The sequence below is a fragment of the Gavialis gangeticus genome, unplaced genomic scaffold (assembly GCF_001723915.1).
Source record: "Gavialis gangeticus isolate Ggan-Ray unplaced genomic scaffold, GavGan_comp1, whole genome shotgun sequence".
Classification (NCBI taxonomy): domain Eukaryota; kingdom Metazoa; phylum Chordata; order Crocodylia; family Gavialidae; genus Gavialis; species Gavialis gangeticus.
In genome coordinates, this window is record NW_017729025.1 from 81,716,107 (window position 1) to 81,735,643 (window position 19,537).

At 44.9% G+C, this 19,537-nt stretch overlaps 1 protein-coding gene across 2 annotated transcripts in view; it reads right to left on the reverse strand.

Moving 5' to 3' along the window:
* The window catches only part of PPP1R14D (protein phosphatase 1 regulatory inhibitor subunit 14D), a 17,458-nt gene extending 1,272 nt beyond the window's left edge, over nucleotides 1-16,186 (reverse strand). Inside the window, exons 1-3 of one of the 2 annotated variants that reach the window (XM_019519020.1) lie at nucleotides 14,462-16,186; nucleotides 8,393-8,482; nucleotides 2,605-2,637 (exon numbers count right to left, since the gene is read on the reverse strand). In XM_019519020.1, the coding sequence (XP_019374565.1) occupies nucleotides 2,605-2,637; nucleotides 8,393-8,482; nucleotides 14,462-14,644 (306 nt within the window). In that variant the 5' untranslated portion in view covers nucleotides 14,645-16,186. Of the gene's footprint in view, nucleotides 1-2,604; nucleotides 2,638-8,392; nucleotides 8,489-14,461 lie in introns of both variants that reach the window. The other variant, XM_019519019.1, reaches the window with a different exon arrangement.
* Nucleotides 16,187-19,537: the final 3,351 nt, after the last annotated feature.

Sequence of the window (19,537 nt, forward strand, 5' to 3'; positions counted from 1 at the left end):
CCCCCCCCCCCCCCCGGTCTGTTTGGAGAACGGAAGGTGCGATTTTTTTGACAACTGAGCAGGGACAGGTACAGGGGGGAAGATACCCATTTTCTTTCACATAAAATCATAGAAAATTAGGGCTGGAAGGGACCTTTGGAGGTCATCTAGTCCAATCCCCTGCCTGAGGATCATCATTTCTATACAAACCATCCCATATAAATCCTCATCTAACCTATTACTAAGACTACACAATCCTGTTTCACAGCTACAACTGTAGCACCCTAACTTGCCCAAGGTAAAGCAGGGGGGACATTGGTGGTCATTGACCTGCTGCTACAAGGATTGTTAAAATCTACTTGAGAGATCCAAAGAAGAGAGCCATGTTCCCACTATAGAGAAAGACAAAACCTCCAGTGTGTACCGGTCTGACCATGGAGTAAATTCCTTCCTGAATCCAAATGTGGAGACATGTCTAACTCTGAGTGGAGGGGCAAGACCGTCTTGCCAAAAGCCCCTGGGTTTTGGTCCTAGCAGAAACACTGGCACACACTAGTCAAAATTCCCAACCTTGGCTGCAGGTATCACCCAGTGTCTTCTCATCCCTAGCCTCTCCTCTCCACTGACTTCCTTTACAGCAGTCTCACCTCCTGTCTCTTCCTATACAGTCCACCCCTTTCGGTGGAGTTCATTTGCTGCTGCCCATTAATGACCTGAAGGTGTAGCTGTCCCTACTGGGTCCAGTGCTTCTGCACTGACTCTCCTATTACCACTACAACTTCCCACTCGCTTCTTGCTGTGCTCAAGATCTAAGCTAAAATATATATATTTTGCTTGTTTAATATGCCATGCCAATGGATAGTAAATTATAGGACATTTCAGATTGTGACCCATGGTAACTGGCTCAGTTCTATGAGGACATGGCTGGCAGAGAATGAGGCCTAAAGACATTGGTGAGTGAATGAGGAGAAATGAGGTCAGAAGGTGAGGTGACTAGGTGGATGAGCAATTGAGATAACCCCCCTCAATTTTACTGAACTGTTGAGAACTTCAAACCTGAGGCATCTGATTATCACCGTAAACAGTAGCACAAATTCCCATAACAACCTGAATCACCATAAAGAATCAGATGATCTGAACTCCCTTTCCAACAGTGTTCACTAATAAGATCATTACACTTAGGAAAGGCCAATCTAAGCATGGTAGAGTGCCAGATCTTCTGTTTATAGCAGGCTTGATTGGGAGCCTGACTTCATAGGTAGTGAGAGCTGCTCTGACTCCATCATTGCATGTTCCAGGGTAAATTCTCAGAACCATACCTTCTGCATCAGCACCTTCCCCATGTATTTGCTGTGATTCTGTCTGCTTTCTACATAGGGATTCCAGGCATGTGATCGTGAGGAACCTGTGGCTGGATATTTACACATACTTCAGTATCTAGTGTGAGCTATGTGGATGTGTTGAATCCACACATGTGAATTTTAGATTACTTTCTGTTGAATCTGCTAATGTCAATGCACATATAGTTTTACTTTATGTTTACAATATATTCTGTGCCTGCCAGTTTGGCAGCCCTCTTTCCCACACTTGTAGCTGGAGTTATTTATTAGTGAATGCCCTGGACAAGCATAACATCTAGTCCTAAAATACTGCTCTAGTCCAGGTAGCTGTTAGCAAGCTGCAGCCTTTCAGCCTGTAAACAGATTATGATAGTGAGTAATATCAACTCCTGGTTACCCACGCAGTCACAGTTAGCCTTGTGCTCTTGCCTATGATTTACAGATGGGACTCCAGAGTCAACTTCACTACAGCTGCTGTCTGTCAAACTGGAGTGAGCAGTATTCTAGGCAGGTTTCTGCAACTCAAATGTGCTTGATTTGATCTAGTCAAATGTCCATGTGAATCATTCACCAACACACCTTTGTCCATGGGGAATCTTCCTTCAGCCATTTACAATGACAATGCAGGATACAATGGAAATGAATGATGATGGGACAAAATGATCAAAGGCAGTGAGGAGGGTTGTAGAGAAGTGCTAAAGAACACATGGAGGAAGGAAACTCTCCTGTTATGCATGTACACTATGTAGCCAAATATAATTATGAGGTACGAACATCATATGGCCAATTTGTGACCTACTGTAGTCTATTCTTCCAAAGATCATTTGAGCTTCTGGTGTCTCCTGTGCCTATAACTAGGAAACAAGACCTTAGAATTCCATAAGAAACACACATCTGAAATCAGCCACTTAGTATTATGCATACATGGTGATATTTGCTTTTATAAAGAGATGGAATGAAGTATTAACACCCCCCCAGCCCCAAAACTGAACAAATGTGATATCTTATGCTGCCAAAACCTGCAGCAACAGCCTACTTAAGGCTATGGAGTCAAGCTACATACCCACAGCACAGTATAGTGAAAGTAGACACAAACATTGGGCATGTTTAGACCACTTTTACAGTGCTTTCTATCTCTGACGGGTTTGAGAACAGTGGCAGGTTTGGAGAGTGCTTTCAGGATGGCTCCACTGTCTCCTGTCTGGGTTTGACATGGGTGGGTAGGCAGTGCTGTACTTCTCTGTGGCAATCTCAAAAGCCTCACAGAAGGTAATGCTTCACTCACCTCTGTAGGTCGCGAACACTCATGAAGAATTTCCTGAAAAGCAAAGAGAAATTCATTTTAATTCTTTCAGAGTTTGACTTTTTGCACTTCCTAAGCTGGAAAAAAGGAGATGTATATAGCATGCTACTGAGTACATGGATGTTTTAGCAGTGTGATCGTAGACAAAATGCAATGTCACACATGTTAGTATTGGTCTGCACTGCTTGCTGCATTATGCAGAAAATCCCAATGCCAAATCATTTACCATTTATAGCCCATTATAATACCTCTTCCACAGTGCTAGATCAGTTTAGCAGTACCAATTTTAATTCACCATGAAGGACCTCTGACAGACAAATATAACTGTAGACATTGTATGATGTATAGATATTCTGCTTCCAAGGATGATTTTTAGTCATGATCATGGATCCGGGTTTTCCATTTACCATGGAAAAACATGGTAAAACCTGGATTTTCTCATTTTAAGGACAAAAACCTGGATTTTCACATTTTAAGGAGAAAAATGTGGGAAATGTGGGTTTCCCCTTGCAGGCTGGCAGAGCTCCAGCTTGCAAGGGGCCGGGGGGGGGGCAGAGGGAGTGGAAGGAGGGTGGTTAGGCAGGGGGGGCCATGTGCGTACATACACATGCACATGGCCATCAGACAGCCTGGAGAGCATCTCCCACAGGTAAGTTGGGGGAGCAGGAATCGAGGTCCCTACAGTAAGAGTGGGAGTGAGTTGGGCAGGGCTGGGGCTCCTGCCCAGCCAGGTGATGCATGGGGCTTGGGGCCCGGTGCTGGAATGCATGGCCACAGGGCCTGGGCAGGGAGTGGGACTGAGCTGCGGGCAGCTCATCCAGGGGGTAGCAGGGGCGGGGGTGGGGGGTGGCTCTCTGCCACTGTGAGCACTTCTGGGGGAATATGGGGGGCACGTACCACCCAGATCTGAGCAGGGGCAGGTGCGGGCTGCCCACTGCAGGCTCAGGCTCTTTGCCCTGTTACCCTTCTTCCAGGGCCTCCACACCTCAGTGGGCAGGATGCAGTGCAGCAGAGCAGAGTGGGGCTGCGCAGGGAAGCTTGTTGTAATTGCCATAAGTCCCGCACTGCCATAGTGAGGTGGCAGCAGCAGGGGTAGCAGTGCGGAGTTGTGCCCCTTGCCACTGCTGGGCGGGCAGGGGGCTTCTAGCTATGGCAGCGTGGGAGACTCAGCAGCAGCAACAAGCTTCCCAGCCCCACTCTGCTCTGCTGAGCCAGGTTCTGGCCACTGGACCATGGAGACCCCAGGAGGAGGGCATCAGGGAAGGGAGCCCAAAGCCTACAGTGAGCAGCCCACACCTACCCCCCCACGGACTACACTCTGGTTATGCTGCCCATGGGGAGGGGGAGCCAGGCTCTGCACTCCACTCCACTGCAGGAGCCACTGCCTCCTGAAGGCAGCAGCCAGGGCTTGGACACTGCTGCAAGGAGCAGAAGGCTGCAGCCCCGGTCCCTGGCCCCATAGTTCTCACAGCTGGGGGCCCCTGCGACAGGGCTGAGGGGGCAGGGAGTGAGTGAGGGGCACCAGCAGGGGTGGGGGGGGACTATGTTTGGGGAGTGAGGGTCAATGGCATGGGGAGGGCACTGGCATATCAGAGCTGCTGAGCACCAAAAAGCAGTTGTAGGGAGGTCAGCCGCAGCTGGACCCCCCATCCTGGTGCATGAAGGGGGCAGGAGAAGCTGTGATTTTCCATGATAAGAAACCCAGAAGCAAACACCAAAATGTATGGGTATTTAGAATTCATTTTATTACAGCGATTGAGGCACTGGTAGGCTCCCAAATTGCTTTAAAATTGTAAATATATCTGTTCAACTGATACCTATATATATAATCGTGTTTCATTTTAATAATGGGAAAATGTGGATTTTGGAGGCTTTATTCAGAGAATGTTGTGGGTTTTATCAGAGAATTTGCTATTTTTAAACAGAGAAAACCAGGATCCCTGGTTGTGATATTTTCTCTTTGAGAGTTGCATGTGGAGAACAAGGCATGGGCCAAAACCAAGGCCCCATTGAAATCAGTATGGGTCTTCCATTAACTTCAGTATACTTTTAAGTCAGGGCTGTCCAACTGGTGGCCTGCAGGCTTGCATGAAACCCTCAGAGGGTTAGAATGCAGCCCCGAGGCTCTCACCCAACCACCACTACCCCCCTTGTTCTTGCTCCTGCCTCTTCTGGCTTCTGCTTCCTGCTTCTTCTCTTGGTGGTGGTGGGGCACTGCAGTGGGATGGAGCTGGTGTGTCCAAGCTGCACATGAGTTAACTGTGTTGTTTGTGTTGCATGAAACAAAGACAGGAGTCAGGCTGCTCACGCTGCCGGTGAGCAATGCGTGTGGTCGGGGATGCTGTATATACAGTGGGGGGGCCTTGCCTATATGATTGAGCTGTACACATGGGCTGGGATGGGGAAAAGGTTTGCTGGGCTGTCCATGCAATGGGCCAGAGCCCAAGGGTGACCACCTATGGGCTCTCAGGTCTGCAGTCCATGCCACCTGCAATCCCTGAGGACTACAGCCCACAAGGTCCCTGGCTGCCTGGAAGTTGGACAGCTCTGCTTTAAGTCAGGATCTGTAACAGCTAAGTAATACTGTGAAGTTTCATAGTTTCTAGAGTCGGAAGGGACCTGAGAAAATCATCTAGTCTGACCCCCTGCCATGGCAGGAAAGAGTACTGGGGTTAAACGACCCCAGCAAGGTGTTCCTGTAACCTCTTCTTAAAAGCCCCCAGGGTAGGAGCCTGCACCACCTCCCTTGGAAGTTGGTTCCAGACCCTAGCCGCCCTGACCGTGAAATAGCACCTTCTGATGTCTAACCTAATGTTGATGTTTTCTGATGTTCGTTCTGGATAAATGCTTAAGACTTTGAAGGCTTTGCCCAGGATACCGAATCTGCAAAACAGGGCTGGAAACCTCGTAAGAAATTACATCTCCATGTGATTTCAGCTGCTTCATGCATTTGCTAGAACCAGAAATACTCCAAGGACAGCTACTACATTTTTTGTAGGGGAGGAAAAAAATGGAGTTATACATACAATACAACTAGGATAGGCATGTGGGAGAATGAAAACAATAGGCCTGTGCGAGTCAGCAGTGATCTGATCTGGCTTCGGATCCAGTCGCTTCAGATGGCAGTGACCCAATCCAGATCTCTGGACTGGGTTTCCGCTTCGATCTGGCTGAAGTGGCTCCGCCTCGGAGATCCAGCCATAGGGTATAATGGGGGAATCAATGAAATATCTATAACTTTGTTGTTTTTTGTCCACTTTGGATTAAACTTTCAGGTATGGTAGCCTCTGCTGAGAGCATGAAATCTGCCAAGTTTTAAGAAGATCCATGCAGGGGTTTGGGGGGAACTGTACCCCAAATTCTTGAAAGCCAAACTCATGTCACGGCTGTGTGTTACACCACAGGGGGGTCAAAACGGCAGGGGTGGTAGCTCTTACTGAGGCCACAAAGCCTGCCAAGTTTCAAGACGATCAGCACAGGGGTTTGAGGGGGAACTTCACCTCAAGCTGCAGACAAGCAAAACTTGTGACGTGGGTGACACTGTGTGTGTTAAGGCGCAGTGAGGTGACAGCTGCAGGGATGGTGGCCTCTGCTGTGGCCACGAAGCCTGCCAGCTGTTGAGGAGATCAGTGTAGGGGGGTTCTGGGGGCAGTTGATTGTCTTGGGGCAGTTGATTTTCTGTATTGATTCTTTCCTCTCCTTAGTCTGGTCTTGTAGGTGCTAATTGATGGCAATTAACTGGCTACATTAGCTAGGTCCTGTGTATTGAGCAGGTGAGTGAATCATGATTGATTGGTAACTGGTAACACTAGCTTAGCAGCCAGGCCTGCAGTAGTGTCTCCCATGCCCCAAGACAGACACAGTCAGTCCCACAAGCACCCATGTCACAAGTCTTGCCTGTCAGCAGCTAGGGGTGCAGGACCCCAGACCCTCCTGCACTGATTTCCTCGACAGCTGGCACCGATCTTCTTGAAACTTGGCAGGCTTTGTGGCCTGAGTAAGACCTACCACCCCTGCAGTTTTGAACACCCTGTGTTGTAACACATAGACGTGACAGGAGTTTTGCTTTCAAGAATTTGGGGTGCAGTTCCCCCCAAACCCCTGCACCAATCTTCTTGAAACATGGCAAGCTTCATGCTCTCTGTAGAGTCTACCACATCTGAAAATTTCATCCAAATTGGACAACCCCCCCCCCCCAAAGTTATAGATATTTTATTGTTTCCCCATTATACCCTATGGCTGGATCTCCGAGGCAACTCTGAAGCGCTTTGGAAGCTCCAAACCCGGATGTGCTTCTTTGGACCCCGAAGTGTCCAAAGCTTCTCCAGATCTGAAGCTCTGTCCGAAGCCTCACACAGCCCTAGAAAACAACTGCACTGACAGGTAACAATGTTTGTCTGACCTCATAACAGGTCCAGTCCAGACTTTGGGTGAAAGGCTGAGTTCCTACTTAATTTATCTGAGCTACAGTAATTCACCCATCCTTAATGAATAATTAGGTCAATTATCCTGAACAAGAAAATTATCAATCTATATACCTAAAAAAATAAAAGGTGCATAGTCCATGTCAATAGGACATTTCAGTTCTGTCTACAGGGGGGTATAGATTTTATAGACATAAGGTGCTGGAAGGGATCCTGTGAGATCATAGAGTCCAGCCCCCTTGCCATAGGCAGGAAGTCAGCTGAGATCAAGTAATCCCAGCAAGAAAAATATCCAGATGTTTTTTTGAAAGAGTCCAGAGTAGGTGCTTGCACCACCCCTGAGGGAGTCTGTTCCAGACCCTGGACACTGGCACCGTAAAGAACTTTTTTCTTATATCTAATCTAAATCGGCCTTCCTGGAGTTTATGGCTGTTAGACCTTGTTATCCCTTGGGGAGCTCTGGTTAACAGCTGTTTTCCCAGGTCCTGATGTACCCCTCTTATATAATTGTAGGCTGCTACCAAGTCCCCCCTGAGCCTTCTCTTTTCCAGCCTGAAGAGGCCCAAGTCCCTCAGCCTCTCCTTGTACGGCCTTCCGTCCAGGCGTTGGATCATACAAGTGGCTCTCTTTTGGACTCTCTCAAGCTTTTCCACATCCCTCTTGAAGTGGGGGGCCGAAAACTGGACACAGTACTCCAACTGTCGCCTCACCAAGGCCAAGTAAAAAGGGAGGATGACGTCCCTGATTTTGCTTGAGATGCATCAGTAGATGCATGCCACAGTTTGGTTTGCTTTGCCAGCCACAGCCTTGCATTGGTGACTCATATTCATCTTGTGGTCAATCAGGACCCCCAAGTCTCTTTCGGTCATTGTGCTAGCAAGCGTAGCACTTTTGTAGCAGACCATGGTAGTTAGCAGTTAATCTTGAATAAATGAAAAGAGGGCAAAAACTTTTTTCAAACCTATTGGGCAATATGATTGAGGGGGGTTAGAATAAAGAAATGGTAATTTGGGTGCAGAAAAGGCAAGTCTCTGAGTTGCTCTACACATAGTTTGATTTATCATGCTTTATTCTGATAACTGCAGCCATAAATTGGGATCCACTGGTTTAACTATAATCTTTTCTATAGTGGCAAAATTCAAATGCAGAGCTGCCCTTGATTACAGTCACAGAAGTGAAGCTGATGGTTTCATATCATCTACATGAGCTGTTAAACTTCTATCAGTATCATTTCCAAGCAGGCTGTTACTGACCCACATTTCCATCAATGGATCAATTTTCTAGTGTAGCCACGGCCTTAGCTCCCATGTTTACTATAGCTAGGAAGTGGGGTATCTTTATCTGACCTGGAGCTTTGACTTCTGTTCATCATTAGGGACCTCCAGAAGATCTTCAATGTCAATTTCTGGTTCAGGGATGGCTGCTTCTGCCTCCTCCTGCAGCTAGAACAGAAATACATAATAAATACTCTTCAGTTTGCAACCATTCAAGTAAGTCTTAAAGGATTCCAGTTCAAGATGAACACAGGCCCCAAACAATGCGTCAAGAAATTACTTTTCTCAAAATGTCAGTGGTGTTTAGAACCAGAGTTGTGATTCATCTCTGGCACTAATTGGAGCAATACCTATGAACATGCACAATGCCCCTTTGCATAGGTAACACCTCCCTGCTCCTACTGGCACAGCAAAGTCCTACCAGTCAGTTGAACAGTCCTACCCCTAAACCTGACACTTCTGCCCAAGGAAATGTGTGCCATTGTGATAGGAACCTTCCCAAGAGATAGTGCAGTTGCAGTGGGAAAGATTCATAGAATCATAGAGTTGGAAGTGACCTCAGGAGGTCTCTAGTCCAATCCCCTGCTCAAAGCAGGACCATCCCCAACTACATCATCCCAGCCAAACCTTTGTCTAGCCAAGTCTTAAAAACCTCCCAAGGATGGAAATTCTACCACCTCTCTGGATAACCTGTTTCAGTGTTTTACATTATCCTCCTGGTGAGAAAATTCTTCTTAATATCTAATCTACACTTCCCTTGCAGCAACTTGAGACTGTTGCTCCTTGTTCTGTCATCTGCCACCACTGAGAACAGTCTAGCTTCATCCTCTTTTGAACCCCCCTTCAGGTACTTGAAGGCTGCTATTAAATCTCCTCTTAGGCTTCTCTTCTCTAGACTAAATAAGCCCAGTTTCCTCAGTCTCTCCTCATGGGCAACTGGTGTTGGCTGAGTCTGGGGGTGGGGCACAGCACACCACTATCCCCTCCCCCAACCCCAGCAAGAGCCCCAGACATACCTTTCTTCCAGGAGCAGGATCAGCACCTCTGCTGGGGGACTGGAGCACGCTCTTTACAGGTAGGAAGAGGGAGGGAGGGGCCACGCGGGCGAGGGAGGCAGGGCAATGCTTCAGTTGGCCGAAGCACTCTCTGATGCTCTGGGCTCCAGTGCACTGAGGGAGGGCGGGGCTGGGTAGAGAAGCAGAGCATGGTCCCTGGCCATGTAATCAGGCTGGTGGGGATCCGCTCTGCGCCTGGCCCTGTCCTGAGTGGTGCCGAGCTGGGGTCCATTAATGGGCCCTCCAGCACTTTCAGGGACCAATCTCAGGGGGGAGGGGCATGTGACCCCCCATGCCTCCCCTACCAGTTGCCTGTGCCTCTCCTCATACGTCATGTGCCCCAGCCCCCTCACCATTTTTGTTGCCCTCTGCTGAACTCTCTCCAATTTGTCCACATCCTTTCTGTAGTGGGGGGCCCCAAAACTGAACACAGTACTCCAGATGTGGTCTCACCAGTGCTGAATAGAGGGGAATAATGACTTCTCTTTACCTGCTAGTAGCACACCTACCAATACTATGTGAATGCACAACAGTCAGCCCCTACCACAGGCTCAAGGAAACTGGGTCTCAGAAGACCCACATCAATACAAATTGACACAGAATCTCCCTACTTAAGTTCTCTTTTGAAATGCCCAAGCCCAACAAATGCTGTGGCATTTAATTTGTTCAGATCAGGAGGAACATTTGAATTTACCCTGCTAGGATTTAAATTTGTGATTTCTCGGAATCCTGGGTATTTTAAACCTGATAGTTAAACTTCTGCAATGCATTAAAAATGTAATTATGGTAAGAAAATAGTCAAGGCAACAGAACAAGCTGCCAGTGGAAGCTGTGGAATTGCTGCCAATTGCACTAATGAAGAGGAGACTACTGAGGACAATTAAACAGTCCTTCTACGATCCAGGGAGCAGAGTTAGGCAGCCCAGTAGACACCCCTTTTCACTGAAGAAAAATCTAGAATCACTTCTTCCTTATTAAAAAAAATATGTTAAGACATTCTACAAGTAACATATCCACTACAAACTGTTCTGTACCCTTTCAACAGGCTTTAAAACCTGCACGTACTGGTTATGTCACTTCCCAATGTGTCTGGGTTCACTGCAGGAGGAAATCTGGATGCTTGGTCTAAGGATATGAATGCTGAAATGCCTGTCTGAATATGGAAGAATTTCTTATGAAGGAGAGGAGCCAGCAGAACAAGCACGTGTCACAGGCAACTCACTCCATGAACAGAGATGCTGCATTTTCTGATGTCCTTGTTCCCGCTGGGACTTTGCAATAAGGAAGGAAAGATTGACTGTATCTATAACTATAATCTACGGACTGCAGGTTTAAAAATGCTGTATTTTCTCATTTTCTTGGTCCCTCTGGGATTCTGTAATAAGGAAAGAAAGATGGACTCTAAATCTATGCCCTTGAGACAGCTATCATAGAATCATAAAAAATGAGGGTTCAAAGGGACCTCAGGAGGTCATCTAGTCCAACCTCCTGCTCAAAATAGGACCATCTCCTACTAGATCATCCCAGCCATGATGTTTATTAGGAAATATAAAAACAGAGCCTGATTAGGGAATACAGACTCAGGAGATCAGAGATGGAAAAAAAGACTTGACTTGTTGCCTTTGTGGCTCCTTAAAAACGTTCATTTGCAGGTCTGGAAGGGGGCAAGTCTCACAAAGGGAAGCATACCCTGTCCTTAGAAAAGAGTAATCAAAACCTACCCCTAAATCACCATCACCTGCTGTACAATTTTTAAATAGATATTTTTAATTTTACTAGCTTCTGTGAACAACATAAGTTTCACTCTTAAAGGAGTAGTAATTGTCCTTGCTAACTTTCTCAGAACTCTCTCCTGCCACTTCCTTTTAGCTTTGTGAGCCTCAACTTGGGAGTGCTCTATCATCCAGATCTCTGTCATTGTGAACTCCCTCACAGCAGGACACGGTCAGCCCCACAGACAGCTTCATCTTTTGGCAGTTCTGCAGGTGTAAATACCATAAGGGTCTGTAGTCTTTAGGCTGGAAAGTGGAAATGGGATCCTTTTCATTGCTCCCTATCAAATGTAATTAGTCTTGTCACAAGAATGCAGTGACATCTTGGTTCTGGGGCCTGCTCTACACTGTGATTTCTATTGAACTAATAGAGGGACACAATTTACATGTTTTTCACAAGAGAATTGGCACACTAGCCTGGAACTGTGGGTCTTTAGCTGCAAAATATTATGGATTAAACCAAAAAAAGTAAAACCACATAGGTGGGTTTTATTGTAATTTTAAAAGATAAGATGAAGCCAAAAAACAGCCAGCTTGTCGTCTTCAAGCCAAGTAAAAAAAAATGGTACCAAATCAGCACATCTCTGGCAAATGAAAACAGAACAGAGAAAGTCCTGGGAGCAGCAGGGCCAGCTTTGAGGGACTAAAAGCTTTGAGGGACTAAAAGACTAATGGACCACAGAGCCTTTCACTGTTATGCTGCTGGGTTACTTCCAGCTCAGACTGGTAGTGAGTCAAAACCAAAAGGGGCTAGCATTCAATGTCTTTTGGTCCCAGTCCAGTTCCTACATTCAACAATTTATCATCAAAATCATTATTCTTGTTGACAGCCTGAGCAGAGAAGCCAAAGGCCAACTGAACAAACCTATCACCCCTTAAAAGGTCTCATCAAATCCAAGTTCGAACACAATGAAAGGGAAACTAGCACTGCTGCTGTACCTGTTGCATGTATAAAGTCTTCATTTATGGGGATGGTCAGTCTGACACCTTGAATAAACACTAAATTAACATAAAAATATGTATTTTTTTATTGATTCACAATTCTGGACCTTGTGACACTTCTATCAATGGGTAATCTGGGGCAGTCTGTTTAAAACTATCTAGAGACTCTATCTGCTATTGTTTGGGTAATGGAGCATGGAATGAGCACCAATTAGTATTATTTATAAAATGAAAGAATAGATTAACATATACAAAAAGACTAAGACATGAAGGAACCATCTAGCACAGGGGTGCTCAGTCCCTGCCTGCTAAACCAGATCCAGCTTGTGAAACCAAGTTTGCAGAGCTCCCTATGAGTCTGAAAATCTAGTGTCAGGAGAGTGGGGGCAGCATTAACTGGTGTTCCCCTACTGCCAAAGTTCTGGACCTGTGGGAGCCTTATGGGTGGACAGCATTTGCCCTGCATGCTAGATTCGGTGTGTGGGGTGGGGCAGCATGAGGTGGGATCCAGACAAATGGGGTCTGATCTGAGTTCTGACCTGGTTGATCCAACTTGTAGACCAGTCCTGCATCACTCATCCTGCCTGTGGGGCCAAAAGGTTGAGCACCATAGATCTAACCTAGCTAATACAGTAGTTTTCTGAATTTCAGGAAGATTAAAACACTACTTAATAAAAAAAAAGGTAATAATAATTCAGGAAACCAGATATTCTTGCTCAGAAGTGCCAGATGTAGCATAAAACAAAGTGACAACATAGTTTCTTTGTTCTATACATTTTAATTCCATTGCCACTTGTTGATGGTGCAAAATATAACTGAACTGTTATCTCTTTTCAAGTATTGGGGCAGTCTGGAGACTGTACCTGGTATTGTCTTTGTTAATGTATTATAAACTGCCTGGCACGTAGGATGGGCATAAATTTATAAAATAAAATAAGAAATGAATATATGCAAAGAGAAATTAGATTTAATACATAAAGAATGGGAAATGAGCCCACAAGTTAATAAAGGTTCAGAAAAATGTACAAAGCAATGGAGGACCCAAAAGTTTGGATACATTTCTGAAGAGTTCACAGTGTTCATTTTGCAGCTCCTGGTACAAAAAATTATGTAACAACAGCCTTTCCAGGGGCATTGGATATCCTTTTCCAATACTAGTTAAAATCTGAAATCACAGATGTTCAAAATGGAAGTTAACCAAACTTTTGGAGAGATCTACTAGTAAATGTTTAATCAGCTTCTGGATGAAGATGGGCATCTTATTTTATACAAACTGTTAGACCCATTTCCAATTCTGCTGAAGGTAGCTGCCATGATAGATAGGATGGTCAGGGGATTTGGGCTCTACTGCTGCTTCTGCTTTTCCTGGAGCCTGATACAAAATTAATTGAACCTTGTAATTTCAGTAGGTTTTTTATCAGGTCTTGTTGTGTGACCCCAGGCAAATTCCATAATGACTCCATGTCTCAGCATCCCGAAAAGGGGAAAATACTACGTAGGCTCTCTGTGGTGGTGCTATGTAAGTGCAAAATATTAAAGGTAGCAACATTGTCAGATGAATGTTTTAGTGTTTAGCCAGCTCTGGAATGTTTCATACAAAAGCAGTAAAAAACTCCTGGTATAAAGTGGTTAAAAAAAAAAGATTAATATTGATACAGGCATATGTTTAGGGACTCTCAAACCTTTACTTGCTTTTGCCAACTCAAATATGGACAGCAAGAATTGCCCACATGCACTCTCACCCAATAACATAATTGCTGCTGAAAACATTGGCCTGAGGAAGAAAGCTTCATGTCTATAGGGATGGAAACACAATCTGTACACACACTGGCTGAGCCCCCCATTTCTCTCTTCCTTTCTCTATACCACTGTTCTCTGCTGGTAGATATGGTGTTACCCAGAGTGTGATCCTTAACACTGCAGTAGCACTAAGGGTATGTCTACCTGTTGTAACTGTAGCCTACTTAAATATACTGGAGCTACTTTTAAAGTAACTGGCTCAGGTGCTGATAGCATTCCAGCTGCAGCAGCCTAAGCTCAGCATGAGCTAATTGCCAGAGTGTTTATCCAGTTTCTTGGGAGGGTTTTGCTGAGCTCCAGGCTGCCAGACCTATAATGCAAGTAGCAGCGGAACTGGCTACTTTAAAGGTGTCTCAGATATGTCTACAATAGCTACAGTCATTGCAGTGATGACAAGACAAACTTAAAGAGAGCAAGTGCTAGCAGTGTGGCAGTGGGATACTCAACAAAGAATGAAGTCACCCTTGGTAGTCACTATGTACTACACTACTCCCATAAATTAAAAAAAACATGTCATGGCACACCCGGCCTACGACCCCTACACTTAAGTCTAATTCACCCCAGTTCCCCACCTGGTACTGATACAGCTCCTGCAACTGGGCATCGATCCATTCCTCCAAGTCTCGCCATCGCTGAAGGTCCTTGCGGTTGTACTTCACAGTTAGCTTGCCTAGTTTCCTGTGGGAGGATTCCTCCTCGGGCTTCTCTGGAGTCTGAAAGGTGACTCGTGGCAGTGTGCTGGACTCATTGGCCATCCTTACCACTCCTCTTACTCCCTCTTCTTCTGTCTTCTACTCTCACAGTGAGAGCTCTCTCTCTTGTCTCCTTTTCTTCTTCACTCTGCCCTGTAAGATAATTCTGTGGTGATTGGTGAGCAGTAGTGCAAGTTGCCTGCAGTGGCTAACACAGGTAGGCAGCATCAACAGTCCCGGTGACAGAGTGAGAAAGATGAGGAGAAACTGCACAGCACAAGCAGCAGCGAGGCAGTGAAGGCAGAGTTACCGGAAAAAGATTCTGAGGTTTCACATTTGGTGGTGTGGACAAAAGCAACGGGGGAGGGAGAGAAGTTGTTGTAATAACATCTGTTGTTAAAAGGAGGCCAAGGGAACCATTGGTGAAAGTTTGTTAATATTTAATACAAGCCAGCTCAGGGGGTGGGAGAATGGAAGGAGAAGGTTTTAAATGACAGTTTTCCTACAGATGCATGTATATATGCATACTTATATACAGTTCCACAGGACTTACCATATGTAAAATATAGACCCTCTTAGTGTCAAGATGCACTATATCTTTAGTCTAACACAATTCCTAAAGAGTTCAGCTCATGCCAAAACAGTGTATGTGCTCTTTATTTATAGAAGAGAACTCAGCACTGATGAAAAGAATTATCCTGAGAGAACTACAGGAAGAATTCATTGTAATTATAGTGGTAACACCACTGTAGTTAATATGGAGACTAATTTACTAACTAAACAGCTACATTTGTAAGTGTTTTAAAATCAACATGTTTACTCCAACTATCTTGAAAAAGGCAATATCTCCTAGAGATTCAGAGTAGGGTTAAAGATACAAACTTAAAGTCATTTCAGCAAGGGGCTCTTAAAATGCATTATCATGAAAAAATTGTGCAACAAAAATGTTATGCTTCTTATAATTTTTCCTCTCTTGCTTTCTAAACTCTTTTGTGTCACTAAGAGACATTAATGCTGGGGGGCAACATTCTTTACTGAGGAAAGTATATTGTTAGCACCTGCTTACAAAAAGGAACTAAAGATAAGAGGCAAAGACTATTGCAGTGTAGTAAACATACAGTAACAGAATAACATTGCAGTTTGCTTTGCCATTTTTTTTATTAGAAGGGGGTTTAAAGGTCTGTGATATTCCTCACCATGTTACATTTTTACAGGGACATATTGCAAGAATGAATAAGGAAATGCAAAACAATAACTCTAATTACAGGTGTCAGGGAACCTGTGCCCCCTTCAGACACAGTATCCTTTTACTCGGATATGCTCCACAAGCCTCCTAGTGCCCTTCCTCACCCTTCCAGAGATCTGATCTTAGACTTAAACAGTGACAGATTAAAACCTTATCAATGTCATGAACTAACTGAGGCTCTACATGATAGAGAACGATCCCACAATTGCTATTTGGTAGCCTACAAGGAAGGAGTCAGTGGACATGGCTACACATGTAATGAATGCACCTGAATTTTCTGCACAGACAATTCAGGCACATCAAACTGTGTCCCTGCACATATCTGAACGTGTGCCTGTTGGGAGCAAATTTGCTCCTGGTGGGAGCAGTTCAGTCTAGGGCTGGTCCTGTCCTGCTCTGCCCTCCTGCAGCAGCCAGAGGGAACTCCAGGCTCCCCTGGGTGCTAGCCCCAAGACGGCAGCAGGCGGGGGGGTTGGTCCTGATCTCCACAAGTGGGGGAGAGCTGACCCGGCTGCCAGGCAGCTGCCTCCCAGCCACACAGAGATCAGGACCTGCCTAGATCTTCACGGGGCATGAAGACTGTCCCGGCTGCTCGGCAGCTGCCTCCCAGCCAATCTCCATGTGCCTGGGAGGCAGCTGTCTAGCAGCTGGGACAGCTCTCTCTGCCCCATGGAGATCAGGATGGGTCCTGATCTCCATGTGGCTGGGAGGCAGGCTCCCACTAAGCCAGGACAGCTCTCCCTGCCCCCCTGTGGCCTTCTGCTGCCTAGGCTGACCAGGAACAATTGGTCCCAGACAGCATCTACACCTGAGCTTCAGCGCATTACTTTAATGCACCAATTTTTAGTACTTGTATCTACAGGTACTAGAAAATGGTGCATTAGACTAATCTATGGCACAGTAATTGCTGCGCATGTGTAAAGGGTGATGCTTTACTGCACATTAGATTAGTCTAATGTGCAGTAAAGCAACTTGTGTAGACACAACCAGCGTGTCTCAGTCTAGTTTTTTGTGAACTGCCACAAGCTCACAGAATAACGTGTCACTATAATTGGCAACCTGTGACACTCTTGGATCAGAGATGAAGGACTCTATAGAACCAGAAAAACTGAAATGAACTAGGTCCAATGGAATCAGCTGCCTAAAGAAACTGTAGAACTTCCTTCATTGAAGGTTTTCAAGAAGAGGCTGAATCATTTATAAACAGTGAATCCTGCATCTGAGCAGGGGCTGAACTAGATGAACCTTGAGGTCCCTTGGCTAGACTCCAGGCATTGATGGGAAAGTAAAGGGAAATTTGCAGTGCCTAGTGACTTACTCTGCAGATAAATTCACGGCCCAGAAACACTGTTAACATGAAGTTAATACTGACCATTTGTACCTTGTACCTAGAGCAGGTTGGAAAACAGATTTTCCATTTCATGGGAAATTCTGATCTTGTGAAAACATTGGTAGTTTAGATAGCAGCAAACAGAAAAATCTTGCATGAAATGCAAATTCCATGTACAGTATTTGGATTCTGAAACATGGAATTGTTCTGGTAAAGGCTAAGCACAATTATAAATCAATAAAAGGCTGCCACTGGTAGCATCACCTATAATTCAGGTTGTCCAATATTTCCCATTATAAAACTTTCTTTTCAGTTATTTGCAGGTGACAAATGGTAGCTATTTGGGCTGAAAATTTTCATACTGCGTGTCTGCTGGAGGTTGATTTTGTTGTTGTTGTTGTTTGTTTTTTAGAAACTCTGAAATGAGGCTAGGGGAAAGTGTATGGTTTGGGGTGAGACTTGTATATGTTTCGTAAGGGTAGGAGCTTTGGAGACACTTTGCTACCAAAAAAAATAAGATATTTCTACATGTGAAAAATGAAAAGGTTGCAGTGTTTTGCCTAGAGTTTTCCAAAGTGGGGGAAAAAAATCAACCTGAGGCAAGCACCCAGCCTAGTGAAGAAGGGCACTAAAAGGTTCTTGGAGCATAGATGAGTAAGGTCATGACAAAGTGTCCAAAGGGACATTGATTGCTGCAGTCAAACTTATTCTGCCTTGTGTCTCTCTGCAGCTCTGACAATGAAACATTGTAAAATGGAGTACAGTTGAGTTATCACAGGCTCTTCCAGTAACAGAAAGCATGGGGGCGGAACTGTAATATACTATTACCATATGTTTATTACACTTTTGTGAACTATGCCTCTTTTATCATTAGTTCCTTTTGAGAAGAAAGTGATAGTGTCTCTCTCAACATTTTCATTTATAAAGGTTACCATCACCTCCAGTACAGAGATATTGTAGTGCCATGGGAGGCTCCAAAAGCAAGGAGGCAGAACATTAATTCTCAGTTTTATTGTAAGATGGGAAGGAAGAAATTTGTAACACTGATCTGAAAACATGACTGGGAGTCAAAAGATCCTCAAATTCATCCTGACTGTCACCCTCTGTGGGTGTGGGCAATTTAGTTGAGCCAAAATTTTCAAAGCAGATGTCTAAAGTTAGGCAACTAAACCCCTCTATAGGCATTTAAATAACTGAACTGATCTTCACAGTTGCTGGGTACTTATCACTCCATCTGACTTTCTGTAGCAGTTGTGAGTGCCCAGCTCCTCTGGCAATCGAAACACCAACTGTGGACACTGGTGCCCAACTGTAGATGTCCAAGTCTGAAAGTATTAGACTTAACTATAGTGCTTAAGTTTCCCAATAGTAAGTTAGGGACACTGTCAACCTTCTTGATGGAGGTGTTCTGAGAGTTAGCTAATTTTGTCCTTGAAGATTAAAAAGTGCTCAGTTCTTAATATTCATGCGTCATTCTAATTAGAGACTACCTGTTTATGTGTAAAGAGGCCATTTAGGTCAGACCAAGATCCAACGTTTCAGAGGGATCCTAGGGCAGAAAGTTTGTGCGAGAATGTCAGAAGGCTGTGGCAATGATCCAGCTCTGAAAGCAGTCACGTATGTGAGAAGGATCCCATTACACTGCTCTTTTTTTTTTTAATTTATAATCCACATCCCACACCTGTGACCTAAACTGCAGCAGCTCTGTGTCAGAGCTAACAACTGTTATATACTGAATAATTGAAGAGGGCTCCAGCTCATCTTTCTAGAGAACCAGGTCGGTCTCTTCTCCTCAAGTCCAAGCCCTAAAAGGAAAACCTTCTTTCAGGAGAGATAGGACCATGTCTGCTCCTACCTCCTACTTTTGAAACAATCCTTTTCAACACAGTGGTTAAAGTCAATCAAAATGAGAGAAGGAACTGAGGTAGCTGTCTCATGAGAGCATTGATATAAAAGCATAAAGTCTCATGGCAATTATGTGTTGGAACACAGTTCAGGCAAGAGAGTGAGAATGCAGAAATAAGCCTATCTGAAAGCCTACAAACAGAGTTGTATGAGCATGTACATACACAAAGTAAGTGAAGCTGTTCTGAGCCAACTTCCCTACTACTCTCAAATACCTTACTTTCCAGACCTACAAACATGTCTGTAGAGGACTAGGAGGAAAGAAGGAACTAAGACATGTAACATTGCCCTTAAGTTCTGGCTAGGGGAGGTGAGATGACAACAGCTGTGGACAAACATAACAGTATTCTGTTTTAAAGAGGGTTAGGGGTGGCTGCTCAGGAGAGCATGTCTGCTGGACTAATTTAACTCTACATTGTTAGTACATGCCTCTATTAGCATAAGAGGAGCTAACCTACTGTAACTTGAATGAGAC